This window comes from Protopterus annectens, chromosome 10.part0 (assembly GCF_019279795.1).
Source record: "Protopterus annectens isolate FY-2018-M chromosome 10.part0, PAN1.0, whole genome shotgun sequence".
Lineage (NCBI taxonomy): Eukaryota > Metazoa > Chordata > Ceratodontiformes > Protopteridae > Protopterus > Protopterus annectens.
Window position 1 is genome coordinate 1,095,386,960 of NC_056744.1, and position 26,095 is coordinate 1,095,413,054.

Consider the following 26,095-nt stretch of genomic DNA (forward strand, 5'->3'; position numbering starts at 1 on the left):
CAATCTCACTCTATACTCCAGATCCAGAGCAGGCTTTGCTTCGGCAGTCCTGCAGGGTTTGATTGCCACACCATCTTTTTCCTAGAGCATACCTCCTCCCCCAGCTAAGCTATGGTATTCTACCCACATGTTATGACTGCAGTTGCATTCTTGAAGGACATAGTACAGTTTTGTACCTACCATAAATGTAGATGTCCGATAGACATGCAACTGCAGTCATTTTCCCCCCTCCATACCCCTATGCCTAGGGTCCCTCCTATCCCCTTTCTTAGCTGGGTGTATTTGTTTTATGATAAATTTTTTTTCTGGAATCCTGTTTTGTCTTCCAATTTGATTACAGCCTTCCTTGGAGGGCACCTGGCATCTGGGGCAAGAAACACTGAAGAAATGGCGCGGCTGATGCTTATGTACTCCAGCCGCTCTGACGCGAGAGAAATGCGACATCAGCGCCGGACCAGACTTTGGAATCGGCCGAGGGCTGCCTGAGGCAGGACAACCACATGTTATGACTGCAGTTGCATGTCTATGGAACATCTACATTTATGGTAGGTACAAACCTGTACTTTTGTACACTTACTGTAAATGTAGATGTTAGTCAATTCTGCAGTCCTGTTTCCTCCCTCCAGTGACTTCTTTCATACCTCTATTCTCCTTTTCTATGCAAGCTTTTTGTATTTGCTTTTGTTGGAGTTATTTGATTATATATCATAAAAATATATATATAAAATATATATATGTATATATATATATATATATATATATATAATTTTATATAATATTATAAATATATATATATGTATAAAATTTAAAAAATACATATATATATATATATGTTTTTATGTATAATATATATATATATATTATAATATATTTTTATTATATAAATAATATGTATATATAAAAAATATATATATATAATATATATATTTATATAAAATATATATATACATATAATATATATATATATATATAAAATACATTAAAATATAATATAATATTATATATATATATATATATTATATATATATATTTATATATGATAATATTATATTTAAATATAATTATATTATATATAATATATATATATTTGTGTATATATAATAATATATAAAAATTAAAAATATATGGGAAAACATATTTTTTTATAAAAAAAAATGGGGAAAAAAAAAAAAAAAAAAAAAAATTAAAAAAAATATAAATATTTATAAAAAAGTGTTTTTTAAAAATTAAGAAAAGGAATTAAAAAAAAAAATTTTTAATTAATATATATTTATTAAATATAAAATTTTTTTATTTTAAAAAATAGGGGAAAATATAATTTAAAAAATTTATTTTATAAAAATTTAAAAATATAAGGGTTATAATTTTAAAAATTTAAATTGGGGAAATTTAAAAAAAAATTTATTAATTTATATTGTTTTTAAAAAAAATATGGTAAATAAAATTTTTTATTAATAAATAAAAAAAAAAATTAATTTATTTGGGGCAGCATCTTTTTTTTTTTTTTTAGTTTAAAAAGTTTTTTCAAATTTTTAGGGGAAAATTTTAAAATTTTTCCCCTTTAAATACACCCCTTTTTTTTATTTCTTTAAAACCCCCCCCCCCCCCCCCTTTTTTTTTTTTTTTTTTTTTTTTTTTTTTTTTTTTCTTTTTTTTTTTCTTTAATTAAAACAAAAGGGGGAAATTGAGCAAATTTTTTAAAGGGGTTTTTTTTTGTTGTAAAAAAAATTTTGGGGTTTTTTTTTTAAAAAGGGGTTTAAGGTGAAATTTTAAAAAAAAAAAAAGGGGGGGCGGGGGGTAAATTTTTAAGTAACAGACATCAGAAACCCTCCAGCATGAGACCTTTTTACTAGGTGATTTCAATATTGTTTGGACCTCACTTAAATCACTCCACCCCTAAAATCATATTAACCTTTATGGATTCTCACAGCTTACACTAATCCTTACTGGGGTAGACAAAACCTCAAAAAAAGAATCAATCCAGTCACCCATCTTCCACCCATAATTTCGGTACTTTAACAGACACTGTAAGCGACCACCTCCTAACTTGCTTCATCAGAGACCAAGCTAAACTCACTAGCGCTAGCTCTCTTAAACACATCAGATACACTAAAAACTTCAGGACTGACTACCTTAATACAGCCCTTAAACACTCTAACTGGTCCCTTCTTTTAACACTTCCTTTAGATGAAGCAGTTGAGTATTTCAACACTATCTTCTTAGGCCTTCTCAACCAACTTGCTTTACCAAGATAGATCCACACTAATACCATCTATACACCATGGTTTACTAAGAGCACTAGGCAACTTATGAACAAAGGTACAAAGCATGGGACACCAGGCGTCAAACCAAAACTACTCCTAATAGGCAAATCTTCTTATAACTGAGAAACACTGTAAAAAAACAAAGACTAGACAAATAAAAATACTGTTGTGAAATTCAGAAGCATAATACCAATCCACAAAAGTTCTGGGCCGCTATAAACAGTATTCTCCAACCAGGTAAATCACCAACTCCTCATCCAAGCATAGACACCACCTGTGTAAACACAACCACCCAATTCAGTTAGTTCTTTACCAACTCTATATTAAAGCTGTCGACGGACCCACATTCCTCAACCCCCACTATACTAAATAACCCATCAAATAATGCTAACTCCTTTGCCCTTCAATTTGTACCAACTTACACCATCTATAGACATCTAACGAAACTTAAATCCACTACCTTAGCAGTTGACTAACTACCTGCCAAATTCCTACAAATAGCTGCCAAAGGCATTTCCTTCCCAATTTCTATAAGGTTTAACAAATCTGTCTCAGAACAAAAGGTGCAGCTTCTCTGGAAAATCTCCTACATTATACCAATACACAAAGGGGGCAACTCCACTGACCTAACAAGTGGCAAAAATACTGGAAAAATGCATCCACACCCAGGTCCTAACACATCTCCTCTCCAACAATCTTCTTGCCGAAACTCAGCACTGATTCCGCCCCAACCATAGCACTACCACTGCAATCATCCATTGTAGTAACCTAGTAAATATGTAATGCAACAACGGCCAACTAGTGACTGCAGTTTTCCTTGACTTATCAAAGGCTTTTATTACAGTCTCACATACAAAACTAATAACATCGCTCTTAGAATTAAAACTAACTTCCCCCACTCTAGTATGGTTTCAAGACTATCCCATTCAATGCCAACAAGCTGTTCAGTGGAAAAACTCCCTTCCCCCTACTTCCTGTAAAACTAGGAGAATCCCAAGGATCAATCCTAGGATCCCCTACTTTTCACAATATTTACAAATCTTCACAAAGCTGGTTCAATACACTGACTCCACCTTATTCTGCTCTGCCCCCACCCTCCCAACATCATCAAATCAAGACCCAAAAAGCCTTTACATCCATCGAACCCCGGCTAACAAACTTCCCGCTAATACTAAATTTTAAAAAGACCCAACTTTTGCTCTTTCATCCTTCCAAAGCAGCAGCACCTACTCCCCTGTTCTCTATTTCTGTATCAGATAATACCCTTATCTCTCCTGTAACACAAACCACATTACTAGGGGTCATTATTGACAATAGTATGAAATCTGACAAACACATAGCTCATACAATGACCAAAATCACCAAAAATCTAGGTACTCTTTACAGATGTAAAAACTTCCTAACCAGCGACAGTAAAGTTACCCCAGCTCGTACCCATCTTCTCTCTACCTTTACTGTATGCTTCTCCTGTCCTAATTAATCTAAACAAGAGTGATTTTAAACAAGCTATTAGTATGCTACAATAAAATAGCAAAATTCGCCACAAACTCCTCCTACCGCACCAACCACTGTCAGGCCCTAAACAGCTTTCCTGGCTGGAACTCCCTAACACCTTAGCTCTATACCAACTTCTTCTAGCTCATCAAATACTGTGCCAACCTGACAAAACTCCAGCCTTACAAGACCCGATCACCCTCTACTCCAATAACCGAGAACTTGGATCTACTAGCAAGGCACTAATTGCAATCTCCAAAAGCCATTACAACTCTGGTGACTCCCGGTATTCTAGCAGCCACTACAAATCAGGGTACAACCTAACAAAACCATAATCAAAAAACAGCTCCTTTCACACCTTAACACCTCCTGGACTTGCAATTGCCTAGTGCCTGGCTGACATATTCATACTCCTTTCCCCTACCTACTATCCAACCTCCTCTTTAAAACTCCTACAGATGCACTATATATTATGACACATGACTTACCAACTCACTGCCACCTACTCCCATTGTCTCATCTTTACCCACTAACTCTCCCCTAGACTAAGTTGAAAAGCTTTCCCTTAAAATGTCAGCACACCTCATATGAACTTGTCTATATTCTCCTCCTTTTAGTTTTTACTTATCTTCAGTACATCTTCAAGATTACTCTACTAAACATACTGTATGAACAACAATTATATGTTACTACCTGCTATACTTTTAATTGTGTCTAAACCACTGTGCTTATGCAAATATATTATGCAATCCAGTTATCTGCTATTTTTTTATAACTGAATATGTAAACCACAGTGGTCATGTAAATATATTGTATATAGTATGTTGGCAGTTGTTGGAGCTTTTCTCCCTGGGCCTCCGCTGAAAGCTGACAGCTCCGTCCAGTCGGACTTCCCCAGTAAACAAACGTAAAATAAATAAATGTGTATGTATAATATGTAATAATATAATACAGAGTACACACACACACACACTTAGGTCTATTTCAGATGATAGACTTTTTGGAAACTTGAAAAAAATATCACAGACCATCTGACTGAGTTTCCAAAAACTCAAACATCCAAAAAAAACCCGCAAAAATCGACATTTTATTTTTTTATAATTTTGCAGGTGTCTCGGATACTTGGTTAAAAGCCATTGTTCACTTACAAAAAGAGACTCGATATAAAAAACATTTTCGAAAAATCTGCACAGACAAGCAGCACAATAGAAGAGGGAAGGCTGGGCGCATTCAGGTGTGGACGTTTGTAAATAGTGCCGCTATATAGCATATAGTTCAAGTATCACATTGAATGCTGTCAACATGGTTTTTACTGCTTTAAAAAGGTTTGACTGCACTTCCATTGGCGAAGTTTGTTTGGCCTTATGTGACTCATTTTCAGGTTTTTATATAGGTAAAACACTGACGTTTAAAACTTAGGCTGTATGAAAGCTTTAGGAAGTATCCATTCTTTGCCATTGACTCTGAAGCAATCCAGGCTTTAGAAGGTGATTATAAGATTTGGCTGGAATGCTACAAATGTAATGGCAAATAGCATGTATGGCAAATTGACCTCCTGGTTTAAATATGATTAACATAGTGTTTTATTTAGAGAGCCAATCATAAATTTAGAACAAATATGCGTGATCTTATCCGAGTTTAGAACCTAAGCAGGATCGATCCTGGATTTCATTTGGATGGGAGACTGTTTGGGAACATCACTTTTTCACAATGGATTTTAACACTGTTTTTTGATTGGTGGAAAAAGGCAGTCATGATCTATGATTGGTTCTGTTTTCTGATTGCCAAAAGAAAGCCATTAAGATCTATGATTGGCTTTTTCTTAGTGCATAATGATTGGTCCTGAATACCAGGAAATTTCTTTTTTAGCAATTTTTGAAACTAATTTAAAATATTGTATTTCATTGAGTGCATGTGCTTTGAATGGTAGTTGGTTGGTTGTGTGTGTTTTTTTGGCGTAATGCCTGGAGAGTATTTAAGTGGTATGGAAACATTTTGCAAAAAGATTGAGGAAGTTTTATGATGAAAATATCAAAGAATAAAAGCACTTGAAGGACTCTCGTGGTTTGTCCTTTGGCACTTGTTTTGTTTCATTTTTTCTTCCATGCTGTTTTTGTTTGGAAAAAAAGCAACATTTTTTACACTTTTGCAGGGGGGCAATCCCCCCTGCCGCCCCATATAGATAAAGATTGTTATTATTATATTGTATAATATGTATATACACATACATATATGTATGCATGTGATTGTGTGTGTGTGTATGTATGTATATATATATATCTATATCTATATATATATATATATATATATATATATATATGTGTGTGTGTGTGTGTGTGAGTGTATATATATATATGTGTGTGTGTGTGTGTATATATATATATATATATATATATATATATATATATATATATATATATATATATATGTATGTGTGTATATATATATATATATATATATATATATATATATATGTGTGTGTGTGTATAAGTATTTATATGTATATAATGTATGCACACTATGTGTGTATGTATAGAGAGAGAGATGTGTAGTGCGAGAGTGATGCATACAGACAGTGGTGTGGTTTGTACTGCATTCAGTCAATGTTTTCAATTGATTTTGAAACTAGAATCCAGTTCTATTTTGGGGGAAGGGCTGTGGAACTGAAAGTGCTTCCTTAACCCAGAAGTTGTTCTTCTTGTTTCACTGTTAGTCATCACATGTAGGATTATCTCTGCCAGGGTGGCCCTTGGCCGGCCCAAATACCAGAGACTTAGCATTTCTGTGTCAGTTGCTGTCGCTTCAGGACTGACGTCAGGTCATCAGTAGTAAAATGTAAGGCAGCTAACACCATTACACCAATCTTTTTTGCTGTGGTGTCCGAAGCAGAAGCAGTTCGCATGATTGCCACACAGGCTGCTACCTGAGTTTCGTCTACCAAATTGAAGTTGAAGTCTTCTAAAGCTAAGTACCCCATTGGGGATCCTTTTTTCTTGCACTAACCGATGTCAGAAAAATTAATTCTCTCGCCTGTGGAAAGCAAATACCACACCAAGACTTCCATCTAAAGGCAGAGACAACTTCCTAGGTCCAAACCTACCAACGATGCTTCTGTTAAACCAGTCGTCAGTTCTCCCGGTCCTCAGTGAGGTGCTTTCGCAGCCCCTGATCTCTGCTTCTGTGGATTCGCAGGCCAATACCGAGACCCTTTGAGTCCGGTATGCCGTAAAACTCTTAAACTAAGGATCCTGCGGTCGTCTCTACCTTGGATGGGTCTGGAGCTGCTGAGCAGGCACTGGCTTCAGAGTAAGTCCTTCGCACTACAGATTCTCGACACAATACGACGTTTTCTTTTGCGACTACTGTTCTTTCGCAACTACTTTTCTTTCAAAAACAACTGAGTTACTTAGTCCCAGGGTACGAACCACACCCAAGAAACTGACAACCCAATCTCAGGCACAGGCTTCCTTGCCTCAGTCTCAAATGCTTAAAATGGTGGAAGACCTTATGCTGATCAGGGGAAGCCAAGCTAACCCCTTCAAAAGGACTGGAGACCTGTCCCCTGTAGTTTTGTCTGAACAAGAGTCTGATTACTCTGCGTCTGAATATGAAGACATGCAACCCCTTTCTACTTATGAGGATTCTGATGCAGAGGATTCCAGCCCTTCAGCCTCTCCCTCAGAGGATTTTTCTTTTGGGGAAACCATGCATACCTTAGGGGAGCATTTCCAATGGGAGAGTCAAGATTACCCTCAGTATAAAAAGAGACTCAGGGAATTCCTAGATCTTCCATAGCACAGACTCTTGGCCCCCCCCCCCAGTCGTGGATGTTGTGGAAGATGTTTTATGGAATCCAGCTCAACTCCTGACACCCTCCCTCCTGCACCCAGAAAACCAGACAGGTACTATAGAGTCCTTGACTCGCACAAATTTCTTTTTAAAAGTCCTACTGCTGACCCTGTGGTAATTTCTCAAGGGCCTAAAGGGATTAAAGCAACCTCTGCTAAGAATCCCTCCCCTCAGATAGGGATTCACGAGCACTAGACAGATGGGGTAAAAAGGCATACACTTCAGCTACTCTTGCTATCAGGGCACTGAATTGTTAGTTCCATATGTTAAAATTTCAGCAACATACCCTGGAACTCCTCAAACAAAAAATGTCTTCATTTCCTGCTTGGGCAGAATCTAAAAAATTACAAGAGTTAATGCATTGTGCAAGTCTGTGGTTTTGACGCCCTAGAAGCTTCTTGTAGGGCAGCATTCACTGGATCTGTTATTAGAAGGCATGCATGGCATAAGGAACAGCCCCTGCCAGACCATGTCAAATCTAAATTGCTGGATGCTCCCTTGCACAAAGCCAACTTATTTGGCACTGAGGGAGAAGAGGTCTTAAAAAAGATGGAAGAAAAAGCAAAATCTATGCCAGCAGTTGAGGATTTCTTACAGCTCCAGCCACCCAGGTTCAGCAGGCATTGTCCCGCCAAACACTGGTCCTTTCCTGCTCCCACTAAGCCAGTCCAGCCTAGGTCCCGGGGAACCAGACCCCCCAGACAGCAGCCACAGGGAATGCAGAGAGCTAAGCAGTGGACTACCCCACTTCAAAACCTAGGAGTTCTAAACCACCCCCTTATGGTAAGAACTCACAATGACTCACCTCCCCCAACCCCTCCCTTAGCCCACTTTCACTTACCCCTAGGAGGAAAACTTTCCTTTCATGCAAGCACCTGGACCATCATTACCAACGGCCACTGGGTTCTGAACATAGTGTCTCAGGGATACGAATTTTCCTTCCACACCCTTCCAACCTCAAAAGGGGTTCCCAGATTTACCTACAAACCAGTGGACAGAGGCTCAAAAGCAAATCCTTTCTCTGGTTTCTTTGAAGGCAATAGAGTACGTTCCTGCAGAACAAACAGGCCAAGGTTTCTACTCGAGACTTTTTTTGGTACCCAGAAAAGAGAGCACCTGGCTGCCCCGTCCTCAAGCTATCCATTCTAAACACCTTCCTGGTGATCCCAAAATTCAAAATGCTCACCATCCAGCAGCTGCTACCCATGCTTTCCAAGGATGCTTGGCTTGCCGCCATAGATCTAAAAGAGGCCTACCTCCACATTCCCATCAGGGAATCATGCAGGAAATATCTCCGTTTTAGGGCAGGATCTCAATGCTTTCAGTTCTGTGCACTTCCCTTTGGCTTATCTACTGCTCCCAGAGTTTTCACAAAATGTCTGGCTCCGGCCATTGCCTTTTGCAGACAAAGGAATATCCAGATTTACCCATACTTAGACAACTGTCTTTTTCAGGCAGACAACCAGGAAAAGCTGCTCAAGCACCTGGCCTTCGTAAAGATCTTATTAACCTACCTAGGGTGCACAATCAACAAAAAGAAATTCAAACAGGTGCCCACCCAAAGGATGATCTTCCTGGGAGCAAGCCTGGGCACAGCATCTCAGATGGCATTCCTTACACCAGAAAAACAAATTTTCCTGACAGCCTACTTCTCTCAACTGGCCACCAGGACCAAGTTATCTGCAAGGAAGATCCTGCAAGCTCTGGCGTTCATGACATCTTGCATACTACTCATTCCGTATGTCAGACTACATATGAGGAAATTTCAGTGGTACCTAAAAAGCCTTTGGTGTAAACACTCTCAAGACCCGGAAACTCTTATACCTATATTTCCTTGCCTTAGAAAAGATTTTCTTTGGTGGGCAACAGCATGCTCCCACAAGGGACTGCCTTTCTCACCCCCCCCCCGTCACCCAGACCCGCACCACAGACGCATCAGACTATGCTTGGGGTGCACACCTGGATGGCAGGTGCATACAGGGCCAATGCAGCCTGCAGCAAATCCCTCTGCACATCAACCAAAAATCATGATGGCTGTCGAGCACGCCTTCATAGCTTTCAAACCCATTCTCTCCCCAGCGGCTCTCCTGATCAAAACAAACAAGCACCACTGTGATGTGGTACATCAAGAAGCAGGGAGGAACTCACTCCTACCCTTTATGCAGGCTTGCCATGACGCTTTGGAACACAGCCTCTGCCATGCATCTGTACCTGTTAGCACAATTGCTACCAGACTCTCTCGACTCTCTGGCAGACTAATTAAGCAGAAATCTTCTGGACCCACATGAATGGCAGCTCAACAGAAGAACCTTCACCCTAATAACTCAGAAATGGGGCACCCCGAAGGTAGACCTGTTTGCCTCCCACACCAACCATCAGCTCGGCAAATTTTGCACCAGGGAGCATCACTGCATGGCTTGGAAAGTGGATGCCCTGTTATTCCCCCTGGGTCAAGCTATCGGTCTGTGCCCTTCCTCCACTACCTCTCATCCTCAGGGTACTGCTCAAAATAAGAGGAGAAACCAAGGACAGTTGTTGGTTGGCCTCGCCAGCACTGGTACCCCTTGCTGTGTAGCCTGTCCCCACTACCAGTCTAGCATCTTCCTCAGATTCCAAACCTCCTGACCCAGAGGGAAAGGGAATTTATGCATCTCCAATTGCAGACACTCAATTTGGCATCTTGACTTATTCCCTTACCCCGGATCAATCTGCCAAACTCAGTAAACAGGTTCTAGATGTTATCTGTGAGGCCAGATGCCCTAGCACTCGAAAGTTTTATGCTGACACATGGAAAAGGTTCTGCACCTGGATCCAGGCTAAGGGAGCCAATATGGCACAGCCCTCTCTCCCTGGATTACTTAGCTGACCTACTGCACAGTGACCTCTCTTTCTCCTCTCTAAAAATTCTTGCCTCTGCTATTTCTGCTTATTTCCCCACTGAGCAGCCCCCTTTCTCACACCCTTTGATCAAACAGTTCCTAAGAGGGGCTAGCAACTTGAGGCCACCCAGAAAGGCACCAACCCCAGCTTGGGACCTTAACTTTGTATTGGAAAAACTCACCCTGCCCCCTTTTGAACCAGCTTCTTCTGCAGAGCTAAACCTTCTCTCCTGGAAAACGGCATTCCTTCTGGCCATCACTTCTGATAGAAGAGTCTCCGAGCTGCAAGCGCTCATGGCTGTGGAACCCTTCATCATCTTCCATGCTGACAGGGTATCCCTCAGAACTAACCCATCCTTCATGCCCAAGGTGGTGTCCAGTGTAGCTCTCAACCAATCCATCCATTTCCCCACCTTTTTTTCCTAATCCGTAGAACAAACTGGAAAGGATTCTTTACACTCTAGATGTGCACAGACAGCTGCGATTCTATCTAGACAGGACTAAATCCTTCAGAAAGTCTGATCAATTGCTGGGTAGCTTTGCTACAGAGGCAGAAGGCAAAGCCATCTCCAAACAAACCATTTCCAAATGGGTAGCACACTGCATCCATTTCTGCTACCAACAACATGGAAAGCCTCCCCTCCGAAGGGGGTTAGGACTCACTCCACCAGAGCAACCTCCACCTCTGCAGCTTTCCTCAGAGGAGTCCCCACCAGGACATACTGGAGGCTGCCACCTGGACATCTCTTCACACTTTCACCAAACATTACCACCTGCCTCTTCTCCAAATACAGGGCAGGGTTTGCCTCTATCCATCCTAGTCAGCCTCTAGCTTCTGACTGCCTCCACCCATTTCCTCAGCTTTGGGAATCAACCTAAATGTGATGACTGCAACAGTGAAACACGAAGAACATAGTACATTTTGTACACTTATTATAAATGTAGATGTTTGAGTGTATTCACTGTTGTAGTCCTGGTTTCCCTTCCCTCCATCCCCCTTTCTTCTCTTCCTTACAAGGGACATATTGATATTTTCTTTCTACTGTTGGTGTTCTTCCACTAGAACCTGGCTCCTGCTTGGGGGCTTCTGACAGGTTAGGGCAAGAAAAACTGATGTAATGGCGTCGGCTGCCTTACTTTATACTACTGACAACCTGACGTCAGTCCTGAAGTGACAGCAACCGATACAGAAATACTAAGCCTCTGGTATTGGGGCTGGCCAAGGACTACCCTGGCAGGGGTAACCCTAAATGTGATGACTGCAACATTGAATACACTTGAACATCTACATTTATGGTAAGTGTACACAACTGTACTTTAGTGCCATCATGGTTCAGTTTGTGGTATTTAGGTACTTCAGTGCTGGGATGTTTTATGGGTAGAGAGCAACATAAAAAGGGTATTGTAGTGGATAGGACCAGCTGCACAAGTTGCACCTTACTACATTGTGGGAAGTTATTTCAACTAGTCTTGTCTTGAACTTTTTCAAAACGTTTGTGTAGTCCTTATCACAGAACATTTTGTCATCCATATTAAAGTGTTTTGAATCTTTTTTTTTTCTTAGTGTTTTGTTTTAATTGATTTTAATGTGTACTTTCATAATTTAGTTATATGTGCAAAAAGGCAGCCTCTGTTTACAGAATACCTTAGTCCAAATTGTGGTATAGCCCTGGAATAACTGCTGGTAATGCAGTATAGAAAATTGAATTATAATTTTGATTGTTAGCATTTTAGCATTTAAAATAAATGCTTGAGTAGCGTTTGGTAGTATTTGTTTGTATGCTTTATTTTTGGGTTCAAGTTTTTAAAGTTGTTTGGGTCCAACTGCAGTCAGATGCACAAAAATAGTGAGAAGGTACATAATACATTTATTATCTAATTATTTGATTAGAATACATAGTATGCAGTGTGTTTTTTTTTTTTTTTTTTTTTTTGTTTGTTTTGATTAACTGATTTCTTTGTAGGAACTACATGTTGGCAATAATAGGATTGCGTCACTAGAATCTAAGCACCTTAAACATTTAAGTTCTCTCAGTTTACTGGAACTGAGAGATAACAAGTTAACCACACTGCCTGATGAAATTACCTTACTCCAAGGCTTGGAACGACTTGACCTCTCTAACAACAGTCTTAGCAGGTGAGTGCGAACACCAAATCTTCTTTGGTTGTATGAAATTGTAGCTGTTAAGTACTTAAATGTAAAAATTGGTTTGATCAGAAAGTGATATTTTCATGTCCTGTGGCTGCAGGTCTTTCCTCTGACTTTTTAGTTTCCCAGGAGCTGTGCCCGTGTTCAGTCATCCTTAAGCCTCATGGTCTCCCTGTCTCTCATAATTCCTTTCATTTTCTTTCTGCAGTTTAGAAGTTTAGGCCAATCTGTTTTTTCAAGCCATTCCTTTATTTGTAATAGGAGCTGGGTTGTATGAATCAGCAGAAAAAAAATGGACAGCAGCGGTAACTGGGACAATATTCTGATGCCCTTTGTATCTGTTTTGGATCACTGTGGACTTGATTGTTGTGGTAGCCACTAAAGGTGAGCTAATGGATGAGTCATGTGCTTTGCATACCCATACCAAGGAATCCAGGGTGATTAGCTGGATGGGAAAGAATGTTTATGCCTTTGCCACCTTTGCCCAGAGGGCGTAAAGTTATTTGACATGCATGAACCGATTCCAAGAGAGACTTAGCCAAGCAAGTTATGTATACTTTGGAACCACCTAAATCAAATCAAAGCGCATCAAAACCAAGGAAACCTAAAGGTGTTACTGTTCCATGCTAGGAGTCTAAACAAGAAACTCCTCTATGCAGTCGCTCAGAAATGGTTTAAAGCTGCAAAGAATATACTGACAGTGCAATGCTGTACTATGGGACCAATTGACAATAATGGTTAGGGTCTTTGCTCCCCATGCACAAGATACAAGGTTTGATCCCATCCTCCGGCCAGTGCCTGTTTGGAATTTGCATGTTCTCCGTATGTCTGAATGTTTCCATCTCAAACTTGCCAATGAATAGAGCTGTAGACAGCACCCCAGACCTTACATGGTGCCCTATAGGGTAAGAGTTGTATGTACAAACCATTTTGGGTAGTTACTGTGTTGTGCAGTATCCTCGAGATAGAATACTGATTACAGACTGTGCACTTTGGTAGGGCAAGTCACTCGGTATAAAATATGGCTGTAGGTGATTTGGTTGTTGACTAATGTCGCCAAATGGGCATGTGTATTTGCTGTTAAGTGGGTTGAAGACCCAGCCTACTTTGACCTCCACCAGGGACCCCTGCTAATGGTGAGGGGTGTATGTACTCCCTTTTTGCCAGTGTGCTCCCACCATTAAGCTCAGGAGCCCTGGGTCAATAAGCCACTGGCTGGCCTGTGTCCATTTGCCTAGCCTGGGTTATTTGGGATAGCTTTGTTGAACACAAGCTGGATGTGAAACCAATCAACTTGCTATACATGAACTAAATTTATACACTTATAGGCTGTTGGGATGGAGTTTGAAAGTGGATGACATGATAAGGAGTAGGCTGGATATCCTGTGTATCCAAGAGACCAGATGGAAGGGTAATGCATCAAAACCCCTTGGCTTGGGATCCAGATTCTCCTACTCAGGAGGACAGGCTAGAAATGGTGTGGGAATTATGGTGAGAGGCTTCAGAAGGCAGTGAGGGATGTCATCAGAATTAGTGAGAGACTCATGGGAATCGGACTTCAGTCTAATGATAGAACAGTATTCATAATATCAGCCTGTACCCCACAGTAGGGTTGTGATGGTGAATAGAAGAGCACATTCAGACACCAGTTGCAGAACCTACTAGATGAAGCTGGACAATGGGAATTGGTGTTGATAATGGGTGACCTGAATGTACATGTCAGGACAGAACAGGATATGAAGATTGTAAGGGTCTAAATGGGTGGGGCAACAGGAATAAAGGAGAGGCCATTCTGTACTTCTGTCAGGCAAATGGCTTGATAGTAGCCAACACGTCGCTTAGAAAGAGTCACGAGATCATGTACAAGAGTGACCAGCATGCACTCAGGTGCTTCCTCCTAGTAAGGAAAGGGGACTGGATTAGAATCTGTGATTGCAAAGTCATCCCCAGTGGCATAATCAACCAACAGCATAAACCACTGATTGCCAAAATCAGCTGCAAGCAGTGGTTAGAGAAGGTTCTAAAGTCAAAAGAGACCAGGCTGAAGAACTGGAAGTTGACTGGGGGGAAAGTGTAACAGTTCAAGGTATTACCTGGGGCTGTAGCACCCCAAGAGGAGGAGTAAAGACAGAAAGATAAAGAAAATAACCAGACACCCTACATAAAGAATACCAGCGACAACCTGCTCGTCAGTCCACAGCAAAGGCAGAAGAAAGGAGCATTTCCAGCAACTTCTGAATGTAGAAAACCCCATAGAAGCTGTACTGACCCAGGTGCGCAGCCTATGATGAGAAAAGAGGAGGAGCCCACCACAGACGTAAGAACAGCACTAAATGAAGTCAAGGAAATCAACAGGTTAAGAAGCAGTTACAGCAAGTATGATAAAGATAGTGGGTGAGATAGGGGAGAAATAGCTCCTGAGGGTAGTTATAGCAGTGTGGAGAGAAGGGTGTATCCTAGATGACTGGAGAATAAGCATGCTCATGTCAGTGACAAGAACAAAGGGGACAGCCACAACTGTGGGCAGTGCAACGGTATCAAATTCGTGTCACATTGCATCAATGTTCCGGAGATGGTGATTGTTGAATGGATATGCAGAGTAGTAGAAAGTAAGATGGGAGGTGAGCATTTTAGATTCGGATCAGGATGCATCACAACTGACCTGATGTTTCCAGTGAGACAGATAGTTGAGAAGAGGCTAGAGATGAGGAAAAAAATTCAACTAGGCATTCTTAGACTTGGGGAAAGCATGTGAAAAAGGTCCCAAGAAAGTAGATTTTGGGCGGTCCTGCAGTGGTTTGAAGTCCCAGAATTGGTAGAATTGGTTCAAGCTATGTACAAGGATTCTGACTCTAGTATCAGCAATGTTCGGCCTCTCAGAGGGGTTCACAGTGGGAATGGGTTTGCACCAAGGTTCTGCTCTTGAGTCCACTGCTGTTCATACTGGTTATTGTCCCGTCCACCCTATTTGTTAACATAGACCATCTAACAAAGCGCTCTATGCAGGCGATGTGTCATTAAAGACAGAGTCTGAGCAAGAACTTCAAAGGATAGGAGAATGGAATGCAAAACTGAAGGTGCATGGGATGAAACTGAGTACAGATAAGAAAGTGGTAATGGCAGAAAATTGGGAAAATCAGAAGAAGCTGAGAATTGAGCAGGTTAACAGCTTTAAGTTTCTGGGAGGGGTGGTTTTGGAGAAGGGATGTCTGAATGAAGAGGTCAAAGCTAGAATAAGAGGGGCTGCAGCCAACTGGCATAGAATGTCAGGTGTAGTGTATGACAGAACCATGCCAAAGAAGGTGAAAAGTAAGGTATAAAACAGTGGTGTGACTAGTACTACTATATGGTACACAAACCTGGGCAGTAAAGCAGAGAAGTTGAGGAAGCTAGAGGTAATGGAAATGAAGTGGCTGAGATGGAATGGTAGGATGCACACTTCAGGACAGACTAAGAAGTGAGGACTTCAGAGCAGAAGCCAGAGTAGCTCCAGTCGCAGAAAAGATCGAGAACAGATTACTTTCTGGGCACATAAGCAGAAAAGCAGAAGACAGTCTGGTGAAGATTATTTGGGACAGACAGGAAGAAGGGAAGAGGAAACAAGGGCATTCAGCAAAGAGGCAGATGAATTGTGTCAGGGAACATCTGTGGCAGTCAGGCATGAGAGTTGAAAAAAGGAGTGTGGTATTGAATTGAGAGAGAGAGAGACACCCTGACCCCATGTCAGAAATGGGGGGGGGTGTTGATAATTACTACACAGACAAGGTCTAAAGGTGGTGGTGTATCGATTTACATCAAATATAAGTATACCTCAATGTTTGTCAAACAGGACGATGAAGTTAAGCCTCTCCACATTCAATTCACCATAGGCAAAATCCCATACTACTACTTTGAATCATGTAGGGGGACCTATACTTTGCAGGAAACCCATCACCTGTGTTTAAGGTTACTAGAAGTGCTCACCATCCAACCTAATACCATATTCATGGGTGACTTTAATTACCCCAAGTATTAACTGAGAATCATATGATACCAAATGTGCAAGCACAGAGATTCTTGGACTTTGTAAACACAAACTCCCTGAGCCAGATTAATATGTCGACCAGGGGCACAAACATACTGGATCTAGTCCTCACTGATATTGTAGAGTGCTGTACACCCCATAATATAAATGCCCTCTGGTAAGGTCAGACCACAGAATGGTCTCCTTTGAAGTAAAAATAAAACTCAGCATCCCCAGCTAACCCTAGAATGTGCAGAAACTACGCTAAGGCTAATTTCATACTATTAAATGTTAACCTGGCAAAATTATAAGCCCCCATAAACCCTGAGGATACTACAACTTGCACAGAACTGTTTACAGAAACCATATACAAGCATGTTGTTAGCTGCATATGAGTAGTTGCACCCACCAGGAATAAGCACAGAAGTAACTCAAAAACAAGCCACACTGGTGGAATCACAACATCAGTAGGCTCTATAACAGAAGGAAGAAAATCCTGACAAAAATTAGTTGTAGCACCCATCAGGATAAAACACTGTTGTCAAACTGAACCAACAACTCTGAAAAACAAGCCAGATTTTAGGTAAGTTTGGCCCCTCAGGCCAAGGACAACCACAAGACATTCTATGTTCACAACTTCAAAGGTAATACAAAACCTGTGCAGAGCCCATTGTTAATGGTGCAACCTATACTGAGCCAGAAGATCTAGCTACCCTGCTGGCAGACAAATTCACCTTTAACTGTACCCTTCTCTCCACCTCAACCACCCCCCAGGAAATACCATCAAATATAACTCCCTCTACTATCACTAGGGAGCAGGTTCTTATTGTTCACTCTCAGGGCAAGAACACTGTATTGGTGGGCCTAGACAGTATCCTAGAATGCCTTTTAAATAGCAAGAAATATGACCTATCAGGCCCTCTGGAATTGCTGTAATGCAAAGCCATAGAGGGAATTATCATGGAAATTATAAAAATGGTGAAGGAAACCTCCAGATTTTGATTCTGTTAAGGGCAAGTCATGCCTACTCAATGCGGTGGACGTGTTTGGGAAGGTCACCAAAGCAATGGATTAGGAAAAAAAGATTCACACTGCCTACCTTGGCATGGCAGAGGCATTTGAGACAATACACCACTCTGGCATTGTTGACAAACTTAGGTTGGGTATAAATCCTTTTGTCACTCAGTGGATAGCCAGCTGGCTTATAGAGCTCAGAGTTAAAACTGGGGAGTATGCCTCTATAAAGAGGCCAGTTAAAGGTGGAGTCCCTTGGGGGATCGGTCTTGGTACTACTGCTTTTTAACATTTACTTCCCTGAAGTCAAAGCAAATGTCAAGGTCCTCTTGCTGACCAAGTTTGCAGACAACTGCAAATTAGGAGCAGTCATAGAATCCCCCCACCAATGCTAATGTTCCATAGGAAGGGCTGATGGCAACAAATAACTTGTCAGAGCTATGGACTAAAACTAAATGCCAAGAAATGCATAATGTCCTTTGGGAAGTAATCTACCCCTGATAACAATCATATTGACAACACACCCTTAAGAGTCAACCCAGTAGTCAGGGACTTGGGGACACATAGATAGTAAATTCACCTTTAACAATCACATGTCTACAGTAGTGAGGAAATCATTCTGTGTTGAGCAACTTGTAAATAAAGGTATGGTATCTAGGTCCAAGAAGATTATTCTACTGTATTCGGCATTCATCAGACTTATTGAATACATATGCCCCCTTTGGTATGTACTTAACCAAGCACTTTCAACGGGAAAGTCTACATAGGTTCCTCAATAAAAGAATACAGGGCTTAAATAACATGTCCTGTGCTGACTACTTGAAAGCCCCAACCCTGTGTTCTGCCGCCTATAGGCTGTTGAGGGAGATCTGTGCCTGGCATACAAGGCCTTGTCAGACAAGGCATTGACACCCCACCCTGATGGACTTTCTGCATATTCGCAAAACAAACACCATCAGAATTACCTGTTCTAAAGACTTTAAAACCCTGCCTGTGATAAAAAATAGGACCTGCTGGAGAGATGGCTGTGTATCCCAGAGACTACCCCTTTTCTGGAACCGACTCCCCAACCGTGTGAAACAGAGATGTTCTTCATGTTTCACTGTTGCAGTCATCACATTTGGGGTTATCTGCTTGCAGTAGCCCTCAGTAGGCCTGATTATCAAAGTCTTGGGTCCTGCACTGGTTGCTGTCTCATCTTCCATGACGTCAGGTGTATAAAGCATGCAGCCGACGCCATTTTATCAGACTTTCTTGCCATGCAGTGCCCAAAGCAGAAGCAGTTTGCAAGTGCCGGTCGCCCGACTCCTGAAATTTTCGTTTTCAAGTTTCAGATCCAAAGTCTTCAACTAAGCTAAGTACCCCATTGGGGATCCTTTTTCTTGCTCTAAACTGATGTCAGTAAAAGTTAGCAATTGTATTTCTTGTGGAAAGCAAATACCTCATAAAGATTTTCATTCGTACTGCATTCCTTGCTTAGGCCCAGACCACGACATACCTTGCTGTCGGTTTTGTGCCTTATTCAAACCTCGTACTATTCATTGTCTGTTCATTTTCACATCCAAATATTTTGGCGCACTGTTCAATTATCCAGAAATGGCTTCGGTAAGCCACCCAACTACTGAGATTCTGAAAAAACAAAAAGATGAAGACAGACCACATAGGTCCAAAGCTGCTGATGATGCTTCTCCTAAGATAGTCGCCAGTTCGCCGGTACTCAGTGAGGCGCTTTCGCAGCCCGTGATACTCACTAGTTCAGATTCGCAGGCCTCTACTGAGACCCATTCGGGTATGCCGCAAGATGCTTCTTCCACTGTGGAACCTGCAGATGTCTCTACCTTGGATGGGTCCGGAGCCGCTGTGCAGGCACTGGCTTCTGAGGGCGTATTCAGGCCTACTGACTTGCATATTAAACTGACTCCATCTTCTTCAAGGCCTAAAACTCGATCTATGCCTAAAACAAGTGACGCCCAGACCGCATGGTCAGGCCTCTATGCCTAAACAAGTGATAAGAATGGCTGAGGACCTTATTACTCTAATCAGGGGCAGTCACCCTTCCACCCTCTAAGACACCTAAGATTGATTTTCCTTCTGATTCTTCTGATCAGGATTCTGAAATTTCTGATGTGAAGTTATTAAATCTCGCCATTTATTCTCACTGATGAGTTTGGAGCCGATAGCAAAGCTCAAGGTTTGCCAGTAGCTCGAGACCAAGCCCGTTATCCCACAATGCACTGCTGGAATTATCCCAGATCTAGTTTGCCGCGGCAAGAGAGTTCTCTGTGATCCAGTCAGCTCTGACCATTTTTCTCTAAATCGCAAGTTTAAAAAACTTCTACTTCTTTTTGAGAGATTATTCTTATTTAGTGTGTGTGTGTGTGTGTGTGTGTGTGTGTGTGTGTGTGTGTGTGTGTGTGTGTGTGTGTGTGTGTGTGTGTGTGTGTGTGGGTGTGGGTGTGTGTGGGTGTGGGGGTGTGGGTGTGGGTGTGGGTGTTTCTTGTTAAAATAATATAGTTTTAAGTAGGTTAGATTGTAGAGATGGTGCCCTGTGTTGGCTTAGTTTTTCTTAGTGTTGGGCCCTTTCTTAGCCCTATTTAGTTTTAACAATTTTATACTTATTAGTATTTTTTTTAGTGTGGGCCTAGTTAGCCCTGTACTTAACCTATACAGGTTAATTTTGTGGTGTGTCTGTTTATAACATGTCAGATGAGAGGGAAAAGTCTCACCCCAAATCTGGGTTTAAGAACTGTCCAGATTGTGGACAGAAAATGTCCGTCACGGACGGACATGTCCAATGTGTTTAATGTCTGGGGGATAAACACCTGCAAGATTCTTGCAGTATTTGCCATTCTTTTTCATCTAGGGTTCTCTGAGAGAGAAGAAAACTCATTGATAGGGGGTTGCTGCAGCATACTTTTCTCTGAGGCGTTGGGTAGCCAGGAAGGTGCCAGCACTTCTTCAAAATCTTCAGATTCTAAACTAACCAAGATGGCAAAAAAACCACAGTCATCGGAACTGAGTGTCCCATTGGTTCGGAGCCAGCTCCCAATCTTGCAGCCTGTCTCTGAGGTTCCCTCATCTCCTCTGCTCCAGTCAACACCTTCGGTGCATTCCTGGAAGTCTTCGGTCAGCCTCTCTGATATGGATATAGATCAGCTAGTGCAGAAGCTTCTAAGGGCACCAGGACCTGCTAAATTGTCGGCCCCGACCATTTTGTCGGAGCCGAAGACTATTGAACCGGACTTGACTACTCATCCACCGAGCCGTACTGGACTCTCGGAGTCGAAGGAGCCCAAACAGTTGTCGAACCTATGGAACCAAGACCCGCACAGGTGTTATCGGTTCCATCTACTCTGACATCCTCGGTGCTGACCGAGGACGCTAGGAGCAGACACTCTCCTGTCTGGTCCAGGGAGGATAGTCGGACCGATTTGTCAGTGCCAACTCTTCCTCTCGGGGCTTCGGCTCGGATGAGCTCAGCTCCTACCTCTGGCTCAGAGCCCATGATTTCGATGCGGGAGGATAAGGCAGTCCCTCCGGATCCGTATACCCCTTCTCGTCGGAGCCATGGTGCTTTCGATGCCATGAGGAGAGTCCTGTCTCCTAAGACATCGTCGGCATCAGTTCGGGCTTCCTTCTCCCCTCAAGCTCCTCTGTCCGCTTCTAAGTCTACCGGTCCCCCTAAGTGTAGAGACCCTGAGCCTCAAGTAGCCCCACAGGGTGTCCCCTGCTCTTCCGAGATCTCCCCACTGAGGAAGTGCCCAGGAAGAGACTGTGCAAGAGGAGGCACTTAGACTCCTCACAGGAGTCTTTGACATCCGTCACTGACTTGGATGAGTCAGAAGGGTCCCCTCGATCCCCTCTGAGGATATCTCCTTTGTGGAGGTATTAGAGATTCTTAGTCAGAGGGTCTATTGGCAGTCCAAAACCTCTACTGAGGATGAGTCAGTGCTCTTGAAGGCTTTTGGGTCTCAACCTTCCACTTCTTGGGTGTCTCTGCCTTACGACGAGCTCATGGAGCTGATCTCTCATAAGGCATGGGAGTCACCGGATGCCATGGAACCTGTCCCTCGGAAGCCGAATAAGTTAATCTCTGCCCCAGTGGACAAAGCCTTTTTGACCAAAGGAGTGCCTGTTGATGCCACGGTGGTAGCTGCAGCCACCAAAAAGGAAATGTCTGAAACCTCCGCATCTATCCATCCTCCTAACAGAGATTCTAGGATCATGGATAGATATGGGAAGCACATGTTTAGTTCAGCGAATTTTTCTCTATGATCGCTGAACCATTTAACCCATTTTACGAGACTGCAAAGAGATCTCCTGAAAGAGCTAGGAGATGCTCTCCAGGGTACGGTAGCTGCAGGGGTTGCAGACAGTCAACACACAGCTCGCTACCCTAAACTCTGTTGTGAACTCATCCATGCGTCGCATATCTTATGCAGCTGATGGTTCGAGTAGAGCCGCTATTTCAGGCATTGCTCTGCGGAGACGAGCCTGGATGAGTCTCTGTACCTTTGCGGAGCCCTTTAAGCTTTCCTTTATCAACGCCCCATTTGATGGCTCATCACTGTTTGGGCCTAAAGTAAAGTAAACTTTAACCTGGTGTGAGCAGGAAGGCAAGACCCTATCTGCCTTTGGAGTCCATTTTTCTACCCCTACCCAGCCCTATCCCAAGGACCCTAGGGGTGGGAAAATGTGGTTCCAAAAAGCACAGGGAGCCTTTCAGGACACACATGGAGAAACCCCCTCTAGAGGCAGAGGAGGGGGTTATAACAGAAGACGCCACCTGTGCAGCAGAGGGGGTCCGCAGCAACAAGGTGCATGAGGCCAGTTCTCTGGTCAGCCCTACCAGTGCTCCTGAAAGGAGACCCGGCTCTGGAGGCAGTCAGGGGTCACTTGTCTTTGTACCCAGAAGCCTGGCTTAAGCATAACATCAGATACATGGGTACAAAGCATCATTTCCAGAGGATATTTCATACTGTTCTCTTCCCCTCCTACTCCTGTAAACAGAATCCCAGATGTTCCATCCTGTCCCAGGGAACAAGCAATCGTAGAGGTCCAGAAATTGCTAGAAAAATGTCATCCAACCAGGTCCAGCAGGAAGTTACTCAAGATTCTTTTTGGTACCAAAGAAAACAGGGGACTGGAGACCTATCCTGGACCTCAGCAGACTCGACCAATTTGTAAAGAAAGAGAGTTCTGAATGGTCACGCCTCAGTCCATTCTTCCATTCCTAGGGAAAGGTGATTGGATGTGCTCCATAGATCTCAAGGACGCATACTATCACATAAAGATGAACAGACGCTCCAGGGGGTCACCTGCATTTCCGGCTGGGAGCCAATCATTACCATTTTCGAGCCCTGCCCTTTGGTCTCACTACAGCCCCCAGGGTGTTCACCAAATGCATGGCAGTGGTCACAGCTCACCTGAGCCGTCTAGGATTCCAGGCGTTTCCATATGTAGACTATTTTCTCCTCACTGCTACCACCAGGCATCAATTGACTCTGGCAACACAATGTACTCTGACACTCTGCCATCAATTAGGCATTACAATCAACTTCGAAAGGTCTGCCTTATTGCCATCGCAGCATACCGTTTTTATAGGAGCAAAGTTAGATACCTCAGCCACCACTCTACGTCTTCCAATCTAAAGAGTCTCACTTCGCCAACACGTCATCTCACTGGTGTCAAAGAACAAAGCTACAGCAGCAGAAGTCTTGCAGGTGTTCGGTTTGATGGCGGCAGCAATCCTGGCTGTAACACTCGCAAGGATGCATATGTGAATCCTTAAATGGCTCCTTTTCGCTCAGTGGTCTTACCAAAAGTTACCGATGCACCACATGATTCTCATCGCAGATTCTTGCAAGAGGGACCTTCGGTGGTGGTTGACGTCTCTTCATGTTACAGTCGGAAGACCCTTTGCCCCCACCCCCCCCAGTAGCCACTGTGACCACATACGCTTCCCTGATAGGGTGGGTGGGGGGGGGGCATTTTCAGGGAAAGACTGCCCAAGGCACATGGATGGGTCAAGAGTCACATCTGCATATCAATGTTCTGGAGTTGAGAGCGGTACTTCTGGCGTTGCAGTACTTTCAGGACTCTCTTCCTGTAGGGACAATTGCAATTCAGATTGACAACACGTCAGTGGTTTGGTACTTGAACAAACAAGGCGGAACCAAGTCTTACCCCCTTTGTTGAGAAGCCGTCAAGGTATGGCAATGGGCTGTGTCATCCCACCGTTTTCTGATAACAATCCACATCCCGTGGGAAATCCAACGTGATACCGGACAAGCTAAGCAGGGCAGTACTGTTGCCTCTCGTGTGGTCTCTCAACCAATGAGTTGCGGATTTGATTTTCCGCAAATGGGGCCAGCCTTGCAGCGAATCTTTGCCAGTCACATCAATACCAAATGCAGAAACTACTTTCCCCTAATACCATCTCCAGGACGTTCCCCAAGAGACGCACTTGTACACGATTGGCCTCCGGGTCTCCTATAGGCATTCCCACCTATTCCACTGATACCCAAGGTTTTACAGAAAGCAAAGTCACTGGGAAGGACAGTTATCCTCATAGCTCCTTTCTGGCCTCGACTGATTTTGTTCCCCTTCCTTCACCATCATCTATTTGAGGATCCTGGACCCAGTTCCGGACCTTCTGCACACCCATCAGGGGACCTCCATCTTTCACTGCAGTCCCTAAAACTGACTGCTTGGCTAATCCACTTCCCCTAATTGCCAGGCTTCATTCGCTCTCAGATGATACAAGACAAATCCTTTTGTCTTCTCACAAGCCATCCACCAGGAAACTATACCGCAGTAAGTGGAACAGGTTCTCAATTTGGGCCAATATACAGACGACCTTTTCCAAGCTCCTCTATCGTCCATTTTAGAATTTTTGACAAAGATTTTTAAAGAAGGATTAGCAGCTGCCACAATTCGAGTCCAGTTAGCCACCATATCAAATTTCCACCTTGAATTCAATGGATTGAATGTTATGGGCCACAAGTTATCTAAGGGTTTTCTTAATGGTGCTTTTCACATGAGACCACCTGTCAAAATCCCTTATTCTCCCTGAATTTGAATTTTATGCAGTCTCAAATAATCCCCCCCCCTTCGAACCAGCACCTTTTTGTGATCTCAAATATTTGTCCTGTAAGACTATATTTCTAGAAGCCATTACTTCTGCCCGCAGAGTGTCAGAACTTCAAGCATTATCTTTCAGGCCTCCTTACATGATTTTCCATGCTGATAGAGTATCTCTCAGAACAAACCCATCCTTTTTGCCTAAAGTCAGTTCTGAATCCAATATCAATCAGGTCATTGAGTTGCCAGTCTTTTTTTCCCAACCACTCTAACAAGTTGGAATACATGCTCCACAAACTTGATGTACACAGAGAGCTCAGATTTTATTTTGACAGAACTAAGGATATTAGAAAATCAGATCAACTTTTTATATCCTTTTCAGAGGCCAGAAAAGGTAATCCAGTGGCCAAAACAACCCTATCTAAATGGTTATCAGATTGTATATCCTGTGTTTATGCTAATGCAAGCATGCCACTGACACACAAACCTAAGGCTCATTCTACCAGAGCCGTTTCTACGTCTTCTGCCTTTCAGGCTAAATTGCCCCTTGACAATATTTGTGCTGCAGCCACTTGGTCTAAGCCTCATAACTTTATCACACATTACAAAGTAGATAAGGCTTCCAGGGACAGGTCTTCCTTTGGTTCCATGGTACTGAAAAACGTACTTCCATGAGCCACCCAAGATTGAGGGTGCTAGGGACGCTACCCATTAGGGAGAATAAACGGTGAGATTTAACAACTTCATATGAAGAAGTACGTACCATAATGTTCCATGTGAGTTGTTTATCTGGCTTTTATTCACGTCCCTCCCTCCTTCCCCCTTCTGGCTGACGGTTGACTTAGAGGCTGGTACCATCCTGGTTATTCAATACTTCTTCCCCTTTGGGAAGTGCTTCCTTGTAGAAAAAGAAATAAATAAAAGGGTATATATACTCGCAGCAAACAAGATCTGAGGTAATTCCAGCAGTGCATTGTGGGATAAGGGGCTTGGTCTCGAGCTACTGGCAAACCTTGATCTTTGCTATCAGCCGTGTTGGAGCCGAGGATCGGCTCCAAACCCATCAGTGAGAATAAAGGTGAGATAAACAACTCACATGGAACGTTATGGTAAGTACATAAATTCTTTTTTTCTCTGATGAACAGGATTTGCCCTTCTCTACCTATGAGGATTCTGATGCAGAGGACCATTCCCTCTGCTTCCCCTCCAGTGGATTTCTCTTTTGGTGAAACCTTGCATACTCTTAGGGAGCATTTCTGCTGGCAAAGCTAGGATTACTCTGACTCCAAAAAGAGGCTTAGGGAATTTACTCCTGCCTCATCACAGGCCTTTAGTTTTCCCTCCTGTACTGGACATTGTT

The 26,095-nt window shown here is 42.6% G+C and overlaps 1 protein-coding gene across 1 annotated transcript in view; it reads left to right on the top strand.

Moving 5' to 3' along the window:
- LRRC40 (leucine rich repeat containing 40) overlaps positions 1-26,095 on the top strand; it is a gene marked incomplete in the record, with an annotated part of 881,899 nt that overhangs the window by 334,461 nt on the left and 521,343 nt on the right. Inside the window, 1 exon segment of the mRNA XM_044085837.1 lies at positions 12,451-12,623. Coding sequence (XP_043941772.1) covers positions 12,451-12,623 — 173 coding nt within the window.